At 37.2% G+C, this 18,740-nt stretch overlaps 1 protein-coding gene across 1 annotated transcript; it reads right to left on the reverse strand.

Moving 5' to 3' along the window:
* Positions 1-3,765: 3,765 nt before the first annotated feature.
* Positions 3,766-17,924, reverse strand: LOC138317494 (protein mono-ADP-ribosyltransferase PARP3-like). The gene is made up of 12 exons (XM_069259215.1): positions 17,770-17,924; positions 16,978-17,160; positions 16,666-16,791; positions 15,048-15,242; positions 11,891-12,011; positions 11,266-11,489; positions 10,959-11,015; positions 9,803-9,895; positions 7,816-7,908; positions 5,654-5,831; positions 5,110-5,253; positions 3,766-4,641 (listed from the first exon to the last, which is right to left on the reverse strand). Exons 2-12 carry the CDS (start codon positions 17,158-17,160, stop codon positions 4,472-4,474), a joined length of 1,584 nt encoding a protein of 527 aa, XP_069115316.1. The 5' UTR covers positions 17,770-17,924; the 3' UTR covers positions 3,766-4,471.
* Positions 17,925-18,740: the final 816 nt, after the last annotated feature.

Genomic DNA, 18,740 nt, shown 5'->3' on the forward strand with positions numbered 1-18,740 from the left:
AAATATTAATTACTTCACTAAATTAGATCCGAGATAGTTTTCGTAATTGTTTGACAACCCATTGATGCATTATGTCTAACTTTGATCATGAATGCTGAAGAAAAGTTAAAAAACGATGCCTGTATTTTGATGCAATGGTACCTCTCACCTTTCAGGTTTGTCGATTAGGGGGTATGAGGTTTCCTCAGGTTCGATCTGTCAAAATCTTCAAAGTTTGAAGAAAACATATCTTGAACTTTGTATATGGCTTCTTTAGGATATAAGAGTTAAAAATGGACCCCAATAATGACGACCATCTGACGGCTGCAATATTTGTTTTCAAAATGACCATAGGAATCCCCCTCTTTTAGCCATATATCACATTCTATGACAACTAGGTCTAGAATTCAAACGTCTTTGTTGTACTTGGGTACTTGGGATCATTATGGAGGGAATTATAATAGGGTACCAGGCTCTATGATAGAGTCAAAATTCATCGCCATTTTGTATTTCAAGATGGCCGCCAGATTTATCATCGGGATCCGTTTATAATTAAATTATTAAATCAACTAAGCGAAATTTAAACAAAGACAAAACATCAAGTTAAACTCATGCAGTATTGATACCTATGCAATACTTAGGATTGTATTACCTAAATCCCTAGATTTAAATTCTATAAATGTGATCAGTAGTTCATCTCTCTCGGAGTATTTCGAGACCTAACATAGAAAATCCTCAAACGGTGATCGGTAAAATCACTATCAGTCTGCGGATAACATCCAGTTCATATCTTGTCGCTTCCTTTACGACCGTTTAGGTGTCTCCTCTGCTGATTTTGACAGTATCTGTAGCTGAATTCCTGTCACTGCCCATTATTTCCAATGTTGTAAAACACATATTATGTTGAATGTGCACTGATGCCTGTACTTTGTTCCTCACATCCTCGGGAACCTGAATCTTTCGCCTACCCTTCACACTTTGTCTTCCTCCCTTCACGTGTTTCCGCACAGCTTACCCACATAGAAGTGTACTTCCTTTGAGTGTGGGGATTGTAACACATGTAATAGTTCCTGAATGAGGACACGATGTGCAGACTGCACTTGGCAGGCGAAGAGAGCACGTCGTATACCGAAATTGACTGGAACCGAATTCATTTTCAGTTGCTGGATATTTGACCACGCTAGTCTCCTGCTTGTAGTCCCGTTCCCAATATTGTCTATGCTCCCCGGAATAAGTCACATCCACAGTTCCCAATTTTCGTCTCCGTTTTCTGTGCTTTAATGAATCATCTTCCTCTTGAAAGCTTTACATACCGTTTCCCACCACTGCAAATGGTTTTACCCGGTCTTGCGTGTCGTATGCCTAATCCAGTAATGATATGAGAATTGTGACATTATTTGTGAAGCAGCTTTGAGGTATTATTAATCATCTTCACAAAGTCTTGCTGACGGTGTATTCTACTGGCGCTACTGATACTCTGCAAGGAGAAATGTCGGAAGGTGTGGACATTCATGCTTTGACGGCAAGTCCTTCCTTAAGTGGAGTCTCCCGATGTTGTTGGTGTCGTTCAGGCTAGCGAACCAAATTCTCTGACAATTGATCTGGTTGATACAAATACAGGGAATCTCTTCACACTGGTTCCACATTGAAATATTGGCTTGGACATGTGTTGTAGTATAATAACGGTCATACCATACATAAAGCATCTGTTGTGTGAAATCTGTAAGTATAATAACGGTCATACCATACATAAAGCATCTGTTGTGTGGAAATCTACTCTCAAATGGAGTACACCTTGTATGGACTAGTTCCGCAGTCTTCTGGTCTGGTAGTAAGCTGACTCTCTGCTGGAATGATGTCTCCCCCCAGTGAATCAAAGCTTGATACTGCAACAACATATTTCCTTGATGTGGTGTGGATGTATCCATGTGTATTGGGTAGATACAGACACAATACATACATAATCCTTGAAAGTTATTGTCTTTCTTCAAAGACAAAAATATCATGATGTCCTTCGTCTAGAAACTATCGCGAAGATCTTCCATTCCTTATTCAAAAAGAAGAAATCTGATTTCCACCACTGTACCTCTTATTGTCACCATATATTAGCAAATGTCTGAATTTTGTGACCTTGTATTGTTCAGCTTATGTTGTTAAAAGTAGTTGTAGCTAGTTTTGTTCCCACGCTGCTAAAGCTTTGAGGAACAGTCAGTCATCTTAAAAGGTATCTATCCGAGCCGAAGGGATTACCTGTATCATGGCACGTTCGCTTATTGAAACCAAAGATTCGTGGCTGCATCCAATGATAACTGCATACTTTGTATTTCAGAGAAAGACCACATCCACCAGCTGTGTTTCTTAATTAGATATGGTCAAAGTCCCAGCCAGTACTGTCTCTTTACTCTCCAATCTCCAATGTCCCAAATCGTTCTTTCTTTAGAACCAGACTCCATCATTTCGGATTCGTTCTCATGTGATCCTTGCTGATGTGACTCTAGGTCATTCGTTAAAGCCCATCTCACCTAGATGACTGTGTTGATGTCTGATTGGAGATTGACATTTACTAGCTCCATCTGTCACTCTAACCATAATGTCTCGGTGATCTGTATAAGGTTACATATGTGCTCTATTGGACCTGACATGCTAGGTACCCCATTTTGCACAACCATGTCGACATTTTTGGTCATCGACAATAACAATATTGCTGTGTGTAGAAATATCTTTCCTTGTATGTCCAATAAGAACAGTATGAAACAGCTTAAACCTCTGTGAATTCCCTTGTGTGGTACATGTATAATACTTCCCTCTGCCTTTTATCACCCATGGAAAACACAGTAACAAAACTCTGCCAACTTTTGCTTATATTATCCGACACCATCAAGTTTAGGCTCAGATCTCTTGTACCAATGACACCAATTATACGCCAGCATTATTTTTAAGATGGGGTAAACTGAATAAGTACATAAGGCAAAAACAAAATATGTGTCTGTTTAGGGTTACATTTGCAAAAAATATAAGGTCGGTAGGTCTGCATATTTTTTTTAGTGTCTTTCACTCTAAAATAATAGGGTCGGGGTAAAAATTTAGTGTCGGTCGGGTAACCATAAACAGACAAATATTTTTTTTGGCCTAATAATAAAACATGACTAACAGTTAATTATTTATTTCAATAAAATTTTTAATTTGAGTCAGTGATTGTCTGTTATCACTGTGTAAAAAGAAGTTTTACAGAAATTCACATTTAAAACAGGATATATCTAAAAGTGTATCTAACAATCATGCTCTAATGTTACCTTACAATGATGGAGGAGTGATCTCCCCTTATCACCGAGATATAAGAGTAACCAATTACCACGTATGTTGGAGTTACCTCCCCTTAAAATTAAAAAAGCATTAGAAATAAAGTTTACTTGTCACTAACTGTCAAATTTCAGTTGTAAATAAATAACAAAGATAAAAATATACAATAGTAAAAGATAGAATAACTGATCAATATTATCACAACTTTGAAATATTTGCAGGTAAAGAACCTACATTGTGTTATAGTATATCAAGAAACTTTAAAATCTACTAATTAAAGTAAAACACATTTTCACTATGTTAACACAGAAAATTAACACGTTAATATATCACAATAAATCTTCTAAAAACACACTAATAGAAATAGCCTTGATTTATAAGCATGACCCTGACTTCACTTTATGCCCTATTATACAATACCTTTTTATATTAATGTCATCTGACATCCAATCGATGGAATATACGTGTAAATGTGAACTTATCTATACATGTAAATGTGAACTTATCTATACATGTATATGATTATGACTCCAGTATGATCTATAGAATGACCTTAAAAATATGACCTTGCAAACATGAATTTTTAAATACTGTATGTGGAGAATAAATAACTATGGATACAACTCTATAAATATTTAAATCATAGGTCATATTATTGCATCGAGTTGGTAATAAATGATTTAGAAATTTCATTCATTCAACATTACAATTTCTTTCATACTAGTACATGTATATATCTAACAAGCTTAATCAAGAAGAGGTTTCAGTTACGTTGAAGTCTCATTTCAACCTTGATTAAAGAGTTTTTAATGAATTCAAAAAATACTAGTAATTCTATCTACATTGTATTTGTAGAAAGTTGCCATATGAAAAGTGTGGCAAAACAATACTTAATATGCATGAAACCCCTTATAAAAAGTATTTAGGATGCATATCTGATGCTTTTTAAATGACAAAAATGAATCAGTGATTTCAACAATATGTAACAATAACCTTAAATATATCTGCTCTTAATCCATACTCATGATCAACCAATGTCACATTCTTGTTCCCTACTCAAGGTCAAGTACAACTTAATTTTCAAGGTCATGGCTATTTCAACTTTCAAGGTCACATTTGCGACTACCAGTCAATGATATAATGGTTGTAGCAGTGTAAATATGATTCACAGTGGAGGTCACAGCACCACCACCTAAAATTCCACCATCAACAGGTAGCGTAATCGGTTCTGACTCTCCTTGTAGACGAGGTATTCACTTTGAGAGAAATTAGACCCACTCCACTTAGACTGAGATATCGGGGCGCCCTGTGGTACAACCACCTTCTTTCCATCCAGGGTCAGTGAAGTATCTTTCTTAGGATCTGGAATGTAAAAAATAAATATTAATAGTTTCTTTTCCATATTTTATCTTTGCTATCCTTATTCCTGATGTGACTATTCAAAAGTTTTTTTCCCCACAAAATAAGACATGTTTTTCTGAATTGTAACCAAACACATGCCACAGTATGACCTTCTCCACCTGTACCAGTGACCTATGCCCCTTCCTATCTGGGCACATTAACTTTTCATCCTTTTCAATTTCATGGAAACCAAGACTTGAGCCCCACTCAACTGGTATGAAGTGACTTTGATCTGACTTTGTGAATTAAATTGTTTTGTGCCATATAAGTGACCTCTGATCTGACCTTGTAAATTATCTATCTCTTTATGAGACACTTTGACCTTTTGACCTCTATTCAGACCTTTAGCTTGCCTGACTCTATACCATCTCTGTGACCTTGACCTCTACAATTGTGACTTTCACTTCTGTGACCCACAATGTGACTTACCTGGCTCTGTGCGACCTTTAGCTATGATACAGTCATATCCTGCTGGTGCTGATTTCAGTGTCCAGTCGTCCGTTGCGATGTGGTGTTCGTTGCCAAGGGCTACTTCATCAAGAAACATGATACCAATATTGCCAGCAGGTCTTACTGTAAATATATGGAAACAAGTCTTCAAACTATATTATATCTTACTCATATACCCTGTTTAATATGAACTTTTAATTTGGTGACAGTCAAAATTTTTATTTTCACAAAAGTTAGTTATTTTGTAATTTTATTAAACTTCCTAGAGCTTTGTGCTTTTAATGCAATTAGGAATACAAATAAATTTATTTTGTATCTTGTGAAATTAAAGCCATTCTTATATCAATGTCTTGGTTTATTCGATATTGATTAATTACGAAAGTTTTGGGATTTCATAAATAAATCACATATTGCACATTTCAATAATGATGGTATAATGGTATGTGCATGCAATGTTCAGATGATGTATTACTTTGAGACATTTTGCTGTCTCACCACTATACACATATATCCATGCGCTTACCATAACCAGCAGACTTGCTGTTCTCTGATGCAAAATAGATTCCACTTCCAACACGGCCGCCACTATGAGGCATAATACGAAGGCCACCTTGACAAATAGCTGCCACCACGGCCACATTGGTCCCATGCCACAGAAGTTTACGATTGGTTATCTTATCATGAGCCTTGAAACGGTCACCCTAGAAAAAAAACCAGGATCAGCTACTGAGTTAAAAAATACATAAAATGAAGGAAGACTGAAAGCCTTGTGATCAAACATCTGAATGACTTTGATGAAGCTTCTGCTTAATCATGATCATGCCATCACATGATCCAATTAAATTTCAGTTGAATAATAATAAAGTCTTGGTCTAATTTACCTTTAATCATGATAAAGACAGATCTAGATTCTGATTCTCATCAAAGTCATTATTAATTATGATAAAGCAGCAGTATTTGGTTCTTCCTGTAAAAAGGTTCCCATTAATACGGGGGTTTCGAGATCCCAAAACAACGTGAGTAAATTACTATTTACCGTCGATAAATTCCACCTCCGGTGATTATGACGTTGTCATTTGACGTGAGTTTCATGACGTCATAATCACCGGAAGGTGGGACTAATCGACGGTAAATTGTACTTTACCCACTACGTTTTGGGATCTCGAAACCCCCGGTATTCCATAATGTCAGCAGATCATGAATGAATCAAGGAATTCCAATGGTGACAACTTTGTACGAGTAAGCCTAATTATTTCCCATCAGTAAGATATGTTTTGGGTACTGTAGATCACCTTTCATCTTGACTGAATTATCATTGACTAACTGACAATACTTGATGCATTAACATTCAGTCAATATCTTAACAATTTACAGTGATACATTGGTCAGGGTTGTTAGCAGATCATTATTTTGCAATAATATGTTTAGTATTTTATTAGCAAAATTAAAGATGCTCAGAGCATAAATAATATTCGTAATTTGAACAATAATTGGTGTTTAATCGTGCATATATATGTCTAGTTAACACAAAATATAATATATAAAATAATTTATTTTGCCTTTGGTGCATGCGCAATCAGTACATCATTCCATATAGGATATAGTGCAACAGAATTTTTTTGGGATGCAATTAATTATTTTCGATATTTTAAACTTGAAGTAAAATTAGAAACTCAAACTTTTTAACGATGGTAATGGTGTAAAGTAAGTAACTTTTGTAACTGAAGAAAAAAACTAAATCGTCTGCTACTGTTTTTGATAGTGAAAAATATCATTTGTCATCAGTGGAGCATCTTTAACTATTTATCATCTGTACAAAGTATTAATAGCATAATTATATCACTGTGTGGCAGCACACCCAAACTTCATGATCAGAATTATTTCTGATGTTTTACTTAAAATAATACATGCAATTTAGTTATTCAGAGATATTTTTAAAATATCTTCACGGATTGGAATATCTCAGTACTGGATCTTCAAACATCTTGATATGCCAAAGGATCTTGATATCATTAAAGCTCTAGATATCTCCTAAGCTTTGAACAATATGGATATACATGTATCAATTACATTACAATATAATTTGTCAAATACGGATTCCTGTGTATTTGGTTGAAATTGTATGGTACTTTCCTCCTTAATTGATAGTAGTTTAAACCTGTGTAACCAGGAAACCTGGCTATAACAACCAGATATGATAGTCCCAGTAACATCTGGTTTAGACAGGTTCCACTATATATTAATCAAAAATATTGTTTAACATATCTTAAAGATGCTCAATCACTGACAGAGCATAAATGATATTCATCATCTGAACAATAATCGATGTTTAATAATGTATATATATGTCTAATTAACACAAAAAATAATACAAAACAATTTGTTTTGCCTTTGGTGCTTGCGCAATTTGTACTTCATTCCATTTAGGATATAGTGCCACAGAATTTTTTCCGGATGAAATTAATTATTTTTCATATTTTTAACATGAAGTAAAATTAGATGCACTAACTTTTCAATGAAGGTTATGGAGTAAAGTAAGTAACTTTTGTAACTGAAGAAAAATACTTAATCGTCTGCTCCTGTATTTGATAGTGAAAAATACCATTTGTCAGCGGTGGAGCATCTTTTATCATTTTCATCATTCTATATGATTCCTATGAACAAACTATATCTGTATAACAATACCTCTCCATCCCGGTCCATGCGCCAGATGTGTTTGATTTTGGTCTGTCGCCAGTTAGCCTTGTTCCGTGTATTGTTAGTGTAGGTTTCCAGGATCTGTAACGATACAAAACCTCTGTAATTGATAATCATCACTACATATATCAATCTAATTCTTTGCCCCATATTTACTTAGAAAAATCTGGACTTGCTGATAGTTTTGGTTGGTGGGAGGAATTATCGTAGAACGTGAATTGGTGGGAGGAATTATCGTAGAATGTGAGTTTTCGTCTCATGTCGCGTAGGATAAGTCTTAGTGGGAGAAATTGTTCAATATTGTGAGTCTCCCACCGAGGACATGAGAGGTGGCAACCCTGGTGTTACTACTACAGAGAGGTGGCAAGCCTGGTGTTACTGCTACAGAGAGGTGGCAACCCTGGTGTTACTACTACAGAAAGGTGGCAATCCTGGTGTTACTACTACAGATAGGTAGCAATCCTGGTGTTACTACTACAGAGAGGTGGCAACCCTGGTGTTACTACTACAGAGAGGTGGCAACCCTGGTGTTACTGCTACAGAGAGGTGGCAACCCTGGTGTTACTACTACAGAGAGGTGGCAACCCTGGTGTTACTACTACAGAGAGGTGGCAACCCTGGTGTTACTACTACAGAGAGGTGGCAACCCTGGTGTTACTACTACAGAGAGGTGGCAACCCTGGTGTTACTACTACAGAGAGGTGGCAACCCTGGTGTTACTACTACAGAGAGGTGGCAACCCTGGTGTTACTACTACAGAGAGGTGGCAACCCTGGTGTTACTACTACAGAGAGGTGGCAACCCTGGTGTTACTACTACAGAGAGGTGGCAACCCTGGTGTTACTACTACAGAGAGGTGGCAACCCTGGTGTTACTACTACAGAGAGGTGGCAACCCTGGTGTTACTACTACAGAGAGGTGGCAGCCCTGGTGTTACAACCCTGGTGTTACTACTACAGAGAGGTGGCAACCCTGGTGTTACTACTACAGAGAGGTGGCAACCCTGGTGTTACTACTACAGAGAGGTGGCAACCCTGGTGTTACTACTACAGAGAGGTGGCAACCCTGGTGTTACTACTACAGAGAGGTGGCAACCCTGGTGTTACTACTACAGAGAGGTGGCAACCCTGGTGTTACTACTACAGAGAGGTGGCAACCCTGGTATTACTACTACAAGTAATTTGTATCCCCAGACTTATGTTTAGAAGGATCCAGTCTCATCTGGAACACAATTGTTGATATTTCTTCTGTGACCTAAATCTAACTACATACTTAATTATCAAAACAGCTCTCAAATAGAGAATAAAACAACATACAACATACATAGTACAACATACAACATATAACACAGTTCAATAACAAGGTCATCTTTGGGGGATCAAAATACAATATTTACATTTTCACTGCAGTCCCACTATGTGACCGTACCAAGCGCAGTTGGCAGTCATATAGATTATGAACTTCAAGCGCTTATTATGACGTCATTATCATTGTGATGTCACAATAGTCGTGCCAGGGAAAACAGCAGTTCAAATGGCTGTTCCATTCATGACAATAACGACTGATTAATTCATTATAGATGCAAAATCCTTTGGGATTTCATCATAAAACTGTAACCAAATGTATATATACCAGGTAAGCATTGAAAGTCTTTCAGTTGGCATTCATAGCTATATTGGTATGAATGCCAACTGAAAGATGTTCAAAGCTTAAGTGTACTAATAATAATTTAAATATACCATAATAATCACTCTGTGCATCTTGAAACAAACTTCAATAAAATGGCTTGCTACATAATACGTGCTACATAATACTTACTTACTACAAAAATGTTCCTTGTTTTCCTTTTACATAATAATTTCTTCTAAAAAAATGTGAAAAAGATTTCTTTCACAAATCATTTCCTAGTGAGAAGGGCAGATAACTCCAAATAGTAACAGAACAATGGGAGCGACATACTACAGCATGGACTTACCTTATATTCATTAGACTTAGAATCTAACAGATCTAATGTACACTTCAGCATGCCATAGTTAACATCAAACGGATGGGGTGTTGCTCCTCCAGCCTGCAATAAAGCCATTAAACTTTTACATATTCCTCCTTCCCCTTGTTACATACATCAAGTAATGATCTTACAACACATCACTATTTCTTTTTTCAAGTTTCATTTTGTCTGCTGGTAGATAAATACATCAAGAATGATTGTATATGAATCGGGACTATTGGGTATATAGAGAATACACGGTTAGTATCTTACAATACAAGGTTTATTTTGGTGCGAGACTTAGGAAAGCCGAGATGACGAGGCTTTGCCGAGTCATCTCGGCTTTCCGTGTCGAGCACCAAAATAAACCTTGTATTGTAAGATACTAACCGTGTATTCTGTTTATCCTGCAACCATTATGGCATTCAAAACGAAATCAAATTGACAGTTCCATACTTTGTTTCGCTCGAAGCGAGACGATTCTTTGATGCGGAGGTAAAGATTCATTCACTTAACCGAATGAGCGTGCACTCCTTTTTACTGCCGTGAGAAATAAATAAGCGCATTCACAAACAGTCACCGTAATTCTATTCAGTGTGATATATCACTGAAAGGCAATGAAAATACTCAAATAACAATAAATACCCATTAAAGAATTACTTAACAATACATACCTTTGTCATGAGCCAAGAAAAAGACGGCACCGCCATACGAGATTTTCGATATCGTAAAAATGACGTCATTTCGGTGAATGTGACGTCACGTTTTAGCGGGACTGAATGACGTTTCATTCACCGGAAGGTTCAAGTTCTGGGTCAAGTTAGAAAAAGTGCCGTCAGATATGGAACAAATTCACGTGATCGTATTGACGGATAAAGCATATCGTATTGACGGATAAAGCACAAGTTTATCCGGCAGTAGTTATCGGTCAGTATGTGGGACAGTTGCAGGATAAACTATGATATCTGAAACAAGATTAACCATTTTACATAGTGAGTGTTGCACAAAATTGGAATTTCATTTTACAAATTATTCATAATTTTGAGAAATTAACAAACATAGCTCCATGTTCTTTCAACGATGCATTAAGGACCAAACCTACAGAATGTGGACATTGAACCTAAAGATATAATGAGTTATCTACCTTGCTTGATCGAGTGTTCTTTTGCATACTCTGTGCTATTTCAATATCTCCCAGCACCTGAAAGTAAATACATAATTATACAAATATATGCTGGCTTAACAACTCAAATGCATAAATTAATATTTGTCATTTGTCTTTAGCCTAATATTCAATAAAGCCAAAAAATTTAAAATTCATGGTGAATTAACTGTACAGCAAGTTATCATGTGGCCATAATTTCAAAAATTAACATGTTATGTATCATAAAACATAAACATCTGACAATAGCATTATGTTAACATATTAAACTTTTAAACATGAGTCATACCAAGAGCATGTCCATCTTCTGACGAATGGTCTCCAGGTCCCTGATGGCTGGCGGTATTTTACGACCAAAGTTGTGAGGGATAACAGTGTAAAATTTGGAGGAGAGACTATTTAAGGTATTAGCTGGCTTGTTTGTTTTTATGGCATCCTCAATCTCATCTAAACACTCAAATCCCTTGGCTATTTGGCCTTTACTTAACTTACCCAAGGGCATCTTCTTCACATCTGAAGGATACAACCATACAATGTTTTATAGAAACTAACTACAAATTCTCCTTCTCTTTTCTTCTTTCATGATAAGCATGGATTTAAGGAAAATTGTTCGACAGATTTACTTTGGATAACGGACAGACATGATAATACAGACTATGACATAAATTGACCACTCCACTGCACCAGGTGAAGTACATAGCACATATTAAAAATTCATTCCATAAGGTTAAATAGTCTTACCGAATCAATGGCAAAAAGTAAAATATCAACACTAAACATTTAAGCTAGTAGAGGGAAATAAATACAGCAAAAAGAATGTTAATCACAGTAGAAGATATTCAACTATTCTATCAATTACATGTAAATATTGGTTATTTTGGAGTTGAATCTGGGTAATAAATACAATCACTTACCAATATCAAATTTTTCCATGGCTGCCTTAAACATGTCATGGTCAAAAATGAGTTTAATCAGCTTCTGAGTCGGTGCATCAAGCATGCATGGGGCAGTAGGACCAGCGACTACGGGTGCCAACTTAAACAAAATTACACACATTTTAAATAAAATTTTCTTAAGTGAACATGTGTACACATTCACCGCCAACCGAAGGTGCCAGCCAAAACATTCAAAAAGAAAAAATTCAATAGTCCAACCTGCCACTGTAGTCTTGGTACTTGGTCTCACTAGTCCTACCTACCACTGTAGTCTTGTTACTTGGTCTCACTAGTCCTACCTACCACTGCAGTCTTGTTACTTGGTCTCACTAGTCCTACCTACCACTGTAGTCTTGTTACTTGGCCTCACTAGTCCTACCTACCACTGCAGTCTTGTTACTTGGTCTCACTAGTCCTACCTACCACTGTAGTCTTGTTACTTGGCCTCACTAGTCCTACCTACCACTGTAGTCTTGGTACTTGGCCTCACTAGTCCTACCTACCACTGTAGTCTTGTTACTTGGCCTCACTAGTCCTACCTACCACTGTAGTCTTGGTACTTGGTCTCACTAGTCCTACCTACCACTGCAGTCTTGTTACTTGGTCTCACTAGTCCTACCTACCACTGTAGTCTTGTTACTTGGCCTCACTAGTCCTACCCAACACTGCAGTCTTGTTACTTGGTCTCACTAGTCCTACCTACCACTGTAGTCTTGGTTCTTGGCCTCACTAGTCCTACCTACCACTGTAGTCTTGTTACTTGGCCTCACTAGTCCTACCTACCACTGTAGTCTTGTTACTTGGCCTCACTAGTCCTACCTACCACTGTAGTCTTGGTACTTGGTCTCACTAGTCCTACCTACCACTGTAGTCTTGGTACTTGGTCTCACTAGTCCTACCTACCACTGTAGTCTTGGTACTTGGTCTCACTAGTCCTACCTACCACTGTAGTCTTGGTACTTGGTCTCACTAGTCCTACCTACCACTGTAGTCTTGGTACTTGGTCTCACTTAGTCCTACCTACCACTGTAGTCACTTGGTCTCACTAGTCTACCTACCAATCTTGGTACTTGGTCTCACTAGTCCTACCTACCACTGTAGTCTTGGTACTTGGTCTCACTAGTCCTACCTACCACTGTAGTCTTGGTACTTGGTCTCACTAGTCCTACCTACCACTGTAGTCTTGTTACTTGGCCTCACTAGTCCTACCTACCACTGTAGTCTTGGTACTTGGCCTCACTAGTCCTACCTACCACTGTAGTCTTGTTACTTGGCCTCACTAGTCCTACCTACCACTGTAGTCTTGGTACTTGGCCTCACTAGTCCTACCTACCACTGTAGTCTTGTTACTTGGCCTCACTAGTCCTACCTACCACTGTAGTCTTGGTACTTGGTCTCACTAGTCCTACCTACCACTGTAGTCTTGGTACTTGGTCTCACTAGTCCTACCAACCACTGTAGTCTTGATACTTGGTCTCACTTGTCCTACCTACCACTGAAGTCTTGGTACTTGGTCTCACTAGTCCTACCTACCACTGTAATCTTGGTACTTGGCCTCACTAGTCCTACCTACCACTGTAGTCTTGGTACTTGGTCTCACTAGTCCTACCTACCACTGTAGTCTTGGTACTTGGTCTCACTAGTCCTACCTACCACTGCAGTCTTGGTACTTGGTTTCACTAGTCCTACCTACCACTGTAGTCTTAGTACTTGGTCTCACTAGTCCTACCTACCACTGTAGTATTGGTACTTGGTCTCACTAGTCCTACCTACCACTGTAGTCTTGGTACTTGGTTTCAATAGTCCTACCTACCACTGTAGTCTTGGTACTTGGTTTCACTAGTCCTACCTACAACTGTAGTCTTGGTACTTGGTCACACTAGTCCTACCTACCACTGTAGTCTTGTTACTTGGTCTCACTAGTCCTTCCTACCACTGTAGTCTTGGTACTTGGTCTCACTAGTCCTACCTACCACTGTAGTCTTGGTACTTGGTTTCAATAGTCCTACCTATCACTGTAGTCTTGTTACTTGGTCTCACTAGTCCTACCTACCACTGTAGTCTTAGTACTTGGTTTCAATAGTCCTACCTACCATTGTAGTCTTGTTACTTGGCCTCACTAGTCCTACCTACCACTGTAGTCTTGGTACTTGGTTTCAATAGTCCTACCTACCACTGTAGTCTTGGTACTTGGTCTCACTAGTCGTACCTACCACTGTAGTCTTGGTACTTGGTTTCACTAGTCCTACCTACCACTGTAGTCTTGGTACTTGGTCTCACTAGTCCTACCTACCACTGTAGTCTTGGTACTTGGTTTCAATAGTCCTACCTACAACTGAAGTCTTGGTACTTGGTTTCACTAGTCCTACCTACAACTGAAGTCTTGGTACTTGGCCTCACTAGTCCTACCTACCACTGTAGTCTTGGTACTTGGTCTCACTAGTCCTACCTACCACTGTAGTCTTGGTACTTAGTCTCACTAGTCCTACCTACCACTGTAGTCTTGGTACTTGGTTTCACTAGTCCTACCTACAACTGAAGTCTTGGTACTTAGTCTCACTAGTCCTACCTACCACTGCAGTCTTGGTACTTGGTCTCACTAGTCCTACCTACCACTGCAGTCTTGGTGTTTGTTTCACTAGTCCTACCTACCACTGTAGTCTTGGTACTTGGTTTCACTAGTCCTACCTACCACTGTAGTCTTGGTACTTAGGCTCACTAGTCCTACCTACCACTGTTGTCTTGGTTATTGGTCTCACTAGTCCTACCTACCACTGTAGTCTTGGTTCTTGGTCTCACTAGTCCTACCTACCACTGTAGTCTTGGTTCTTGGTCTCACTAGTCCTACCTACCACTGTAGTCTTGGTTCTTGGTCTCACTAGTCCTACCTACCACTGTAGTCTTGGTTTTTGGTCTCACTAGTCCTAACTACCACTGTAGTCTTGGTTCTTGGTCTCACTAGTCCTACCTACCACTGTAGTCTTGGTACTTGGTTTCACTAGTCCTACCTACCACTGTAGTCTTGGTACTTGGTTTCACTAGTCCTACCTACCACTGTAGTCTTGGTACTTGGTTTCACTAGTCCTACCTAGCTACCACTGTAGTCTTGGTACTTGGTTTCACTAGTACTACCTACCACTGCAGCGTCCACCTCATCCTCGTCATCATCACCAGCCATTTCTATCAGGGTGTACTTCCCAGGGGCAGCCTTGAAGTTTGCTTTGTTGGCCCATTTGTTCTTTGTTTTGTCTGAGAACTTCTTCTCAAAGTCAGATGTAGCTTTTGTAACATCGTTAAATGGTCCCTTTAAAGAATTAGAACCTGGTTCACCCTAGAAAACAATATAAGACAATCAATTCAACTGTACAACAGAAAAGGAAAACAATATAAGTCAATCAATTAAACCACACAACAGAATAGTTCAATCAATTAAACTGTACAACAGAATAGATCAATCAGTTATACTGTACAACAGAATAGATCAATCAATTAAACTGTACAACAGAATAGGTCAATCAATTAAACTGTACAACAGAATAAGTCAATCAATTAAACTGTACAACAGAATAGGTCAATCAATTAAACTGTACAACAGAATAAGTCAATCAATTAAACTGTACAACAGAATAGGTCAATCAATTAAACTGTACAACAGAATAAGTCAATCAATTAAACTGTACAACAGAATAGGTCAATCAATTAAACTGTACAACAGAATAGGTCAATCAATTAAACTGTACAACAGAATAGGTCAATCAATTAAACTGTACAACAAAACAGGTCAATCAATTAAACTGTACAACAGAATAGGTCAATCAATTAAACTGTACAACAGAATAGGTCAATCAATAAAACTGTACAACAGAATAGGTCAATCAATTAAACTGTACAACAGAATAGGTCAATCAATTAAACTGTACAACAGAATAAGTCAATCAATTAAACTGTACAACAGAATAGGTCAATCAATTAAACTGTACAACAAAATAGGTCAATCAATTAAACTGTACAACCGAATAGGTCAATCAATTAAACTGTACAACAGAATAGGTCAATCAATTAAACTGTACAACATAATAGGTCAATCAATAAAACTGTACAACAGAATAGATCAATCAGTTATATTGTACAACAGAATAGGTCAATCAATTAAACGGTACAACAGAATAGGTCAATCAATTAAACGGTTCAACAGAATAGGTCAATCAATTAAACGCTACAACAGATTAGGTAGGTCAATCAATTAAACTGTACATCAGAATAGGTCAATCAATTAAACTCTACAACAGAATAGGTCAATCAATTAAACTGTACAACAGAATAGGTCAATCAATTAAACTGTACAACAGAATAGTTCCATCAATTAAACTGTACAACAGAATAGTACAATCAATTAAACTGTACAACAGAATAGGTCAATCAATTAAACTGTACAACAGAATAGTTCAATCAATTAAACTGTACAACAGAATAGTTCAATCAATTAAACTGTACAACAGAATAGTTCAATCAATTAAACGGTTCAACAGAATAGGTCAATCAATTAAACCACACAACAGAATAGTTCAATCCATTAAACTGTACAACAGAATAGGTCAATCAATTAAACTGTACAACAGAATAGTTCAATCAATTAAACTGTACAACAGAATAGTTCAATCAATTAAATGTCACATTCTCCCTATACAACACGGTTACAACTTGTATCGATGGATATGTATAAAAAGTATTTTATTTCTGGGTGTGTGACTTACCACTCGGCCCCATCTGTTCCAGGTATAATAATTAGATCCCTGCTGTAGAACTTGAATAACATAATACTTGTTGTTGTTATGGCCAATATTTGTCTGGTTCAGCATACAGTCATAGTCACTATACACCTGTAGTAAGGAGAAATTAGCTTAGTTAAAAGTTCAGTGATTGTAAGCTTTTAAAGGAATACATTTTAAAGTCAATCAAATAAAACCTTTATTGTAGAACTGATTAAGTTGGAGTTTTACATCAATTTAATATTAATATCAAAAATTTAATATACCCTTGAAAGTAAAAGTATGGCCTAAACTTACAGTGCATCCTGAGATGGGAAAGTAACTGTCAGGTTTAAATTTTTTTGACTTCCCAGCGTCAGCAGACTTCAGACTAGCGATGGCATCCTGTACTGTGGACGGTCCTGCCTCAGCGGCATCAGCAGTTTTGGCCTTCTTTCCACCAGCTTTAGCGCCCCCAGCTGCTTTCCTCTTAGGTGGCATCTGTCATCAATCAGAAATATAATAAAAAAATCATTGCAAGGGCCTTGAAAGTACTTTACAGTTCTCTTGTGTATCATTTCAAGTCTATTGTACAAGTGTATAGCTACCAGGCATAATGCATTAATTAAATCTAAACATGTAAAATGTACTTGTCTCTTATTTTGTTACTCTATCACTTTTCCAATTATAGTGGTACATGTGTATGTTGTCTATGAATGAGATAATTGCAGTAATTTAGGCTGCAAACTTTGTGAAAAGTATGAATCGTCATTTTATACAAGGTTTATACTTCCTTATTTTATATATAATCAATTCATTTTAAAATACACTGTGTATGCATATGCAAGACATAGGCCTACAACTGTACAAGTCAACCTGTCATTGGGTGTTTTTTCTAGTTCTACGTATATATATAGTATACAAGTTCAGATTGAATAGTTGGTTATGTTTGTGATGTTGACAAACATAACAATCATTTCCTGGTTACTCAGATCTATCATTGTGATATCTCGAGGTGTCAACATTGATAACAAATCATGAGTGCATATTTAAGGTGCATTTGACAACCATTGAACAAAACAAATCACTTCAGGTGCTCGCGTGACTTACCCTTGTCCGAGCGTGGTAACTCAAAAAAGTTAGGAGTACACAACTGCAAGAGTCTCACCAAGACGCGTACTATGTACCGATATATGTTGTAATAATGCTGACACCCACATATTTCTAACCAATCGGCATCCTCCATGCTTGCGGATGATGGCGAGTTTAGGCCTGTCATTAAACGTTAAGAATTCACGCAGTTTGCTGCAGCTTTCTATTTTTACGCGGTTATAGTAGCGTTTGGGTTCGTCAGGTTTAAAAACAACCGTGATATTTTTAGAACATCTCAACAAAGTGAAACTAAGGGAAGTAACTCTGATAGAAATAACAAAAATATACTACATCACATTATTTTCACTTTATTTTTTCTCTCTATATAATTCATGTTATGGAAACATTAAGTAGCTTGTAGTAGAATCATTATCACGACGAAAAAAAACCTTCTGATGATCCGGAAATAAAAAATACATGTACTGTGCATTAGAAAGAAAACACCTGAACAAGGAATTTTTTCGGGATGGCAATTTAAATTATTATTTTTCATATTTTTAACTTGATGAAAAATTAGAAGCTCAAACTTTTCCATGGTGGTAATGGTTTAGAATAAGTAACTTTTGTAAGTGAAGAAAAATACTAAATCGTCTGCTCTTGTTTTTGATAGTAAAAAAGTAGCATTTGTCGGCGGTGGAGCATCTTTAAATTATAATAAAGATATACACGTATAGTCAAGCTTATAATTATGAGAATATTATGTTGCAAAAACAATATGCAATTGTTTTTGTTTTACGTTCAGTCATATTATAGTTGAAATAACATAGATGACTGTTTAAGAAATTTAAGAAAATCTTGAGGACTTTGCCCCCCCCCCCCCCCCCCCCCCCCCCCCCCTTACGTTTCATTTTCCTATGCCACTGGAACTGTAGTGTATTGAAGTAACTACATGTAGTAATCAATTATATACAACTGCTTTTGAAGCATTC

Source organism: Argopecten irradians, chromosome 3, assembly GCF_041381155.1.
Source record: "Argopecten irradians isolate NY chromosome 3, Ai_NY, whole genome shotgun sequence".
NCBI lineage: Eukaryota > Metazoa > Mollusca > Bivalvia > Pectinida > Pectinidae > Argopecten > Argopecten irradians.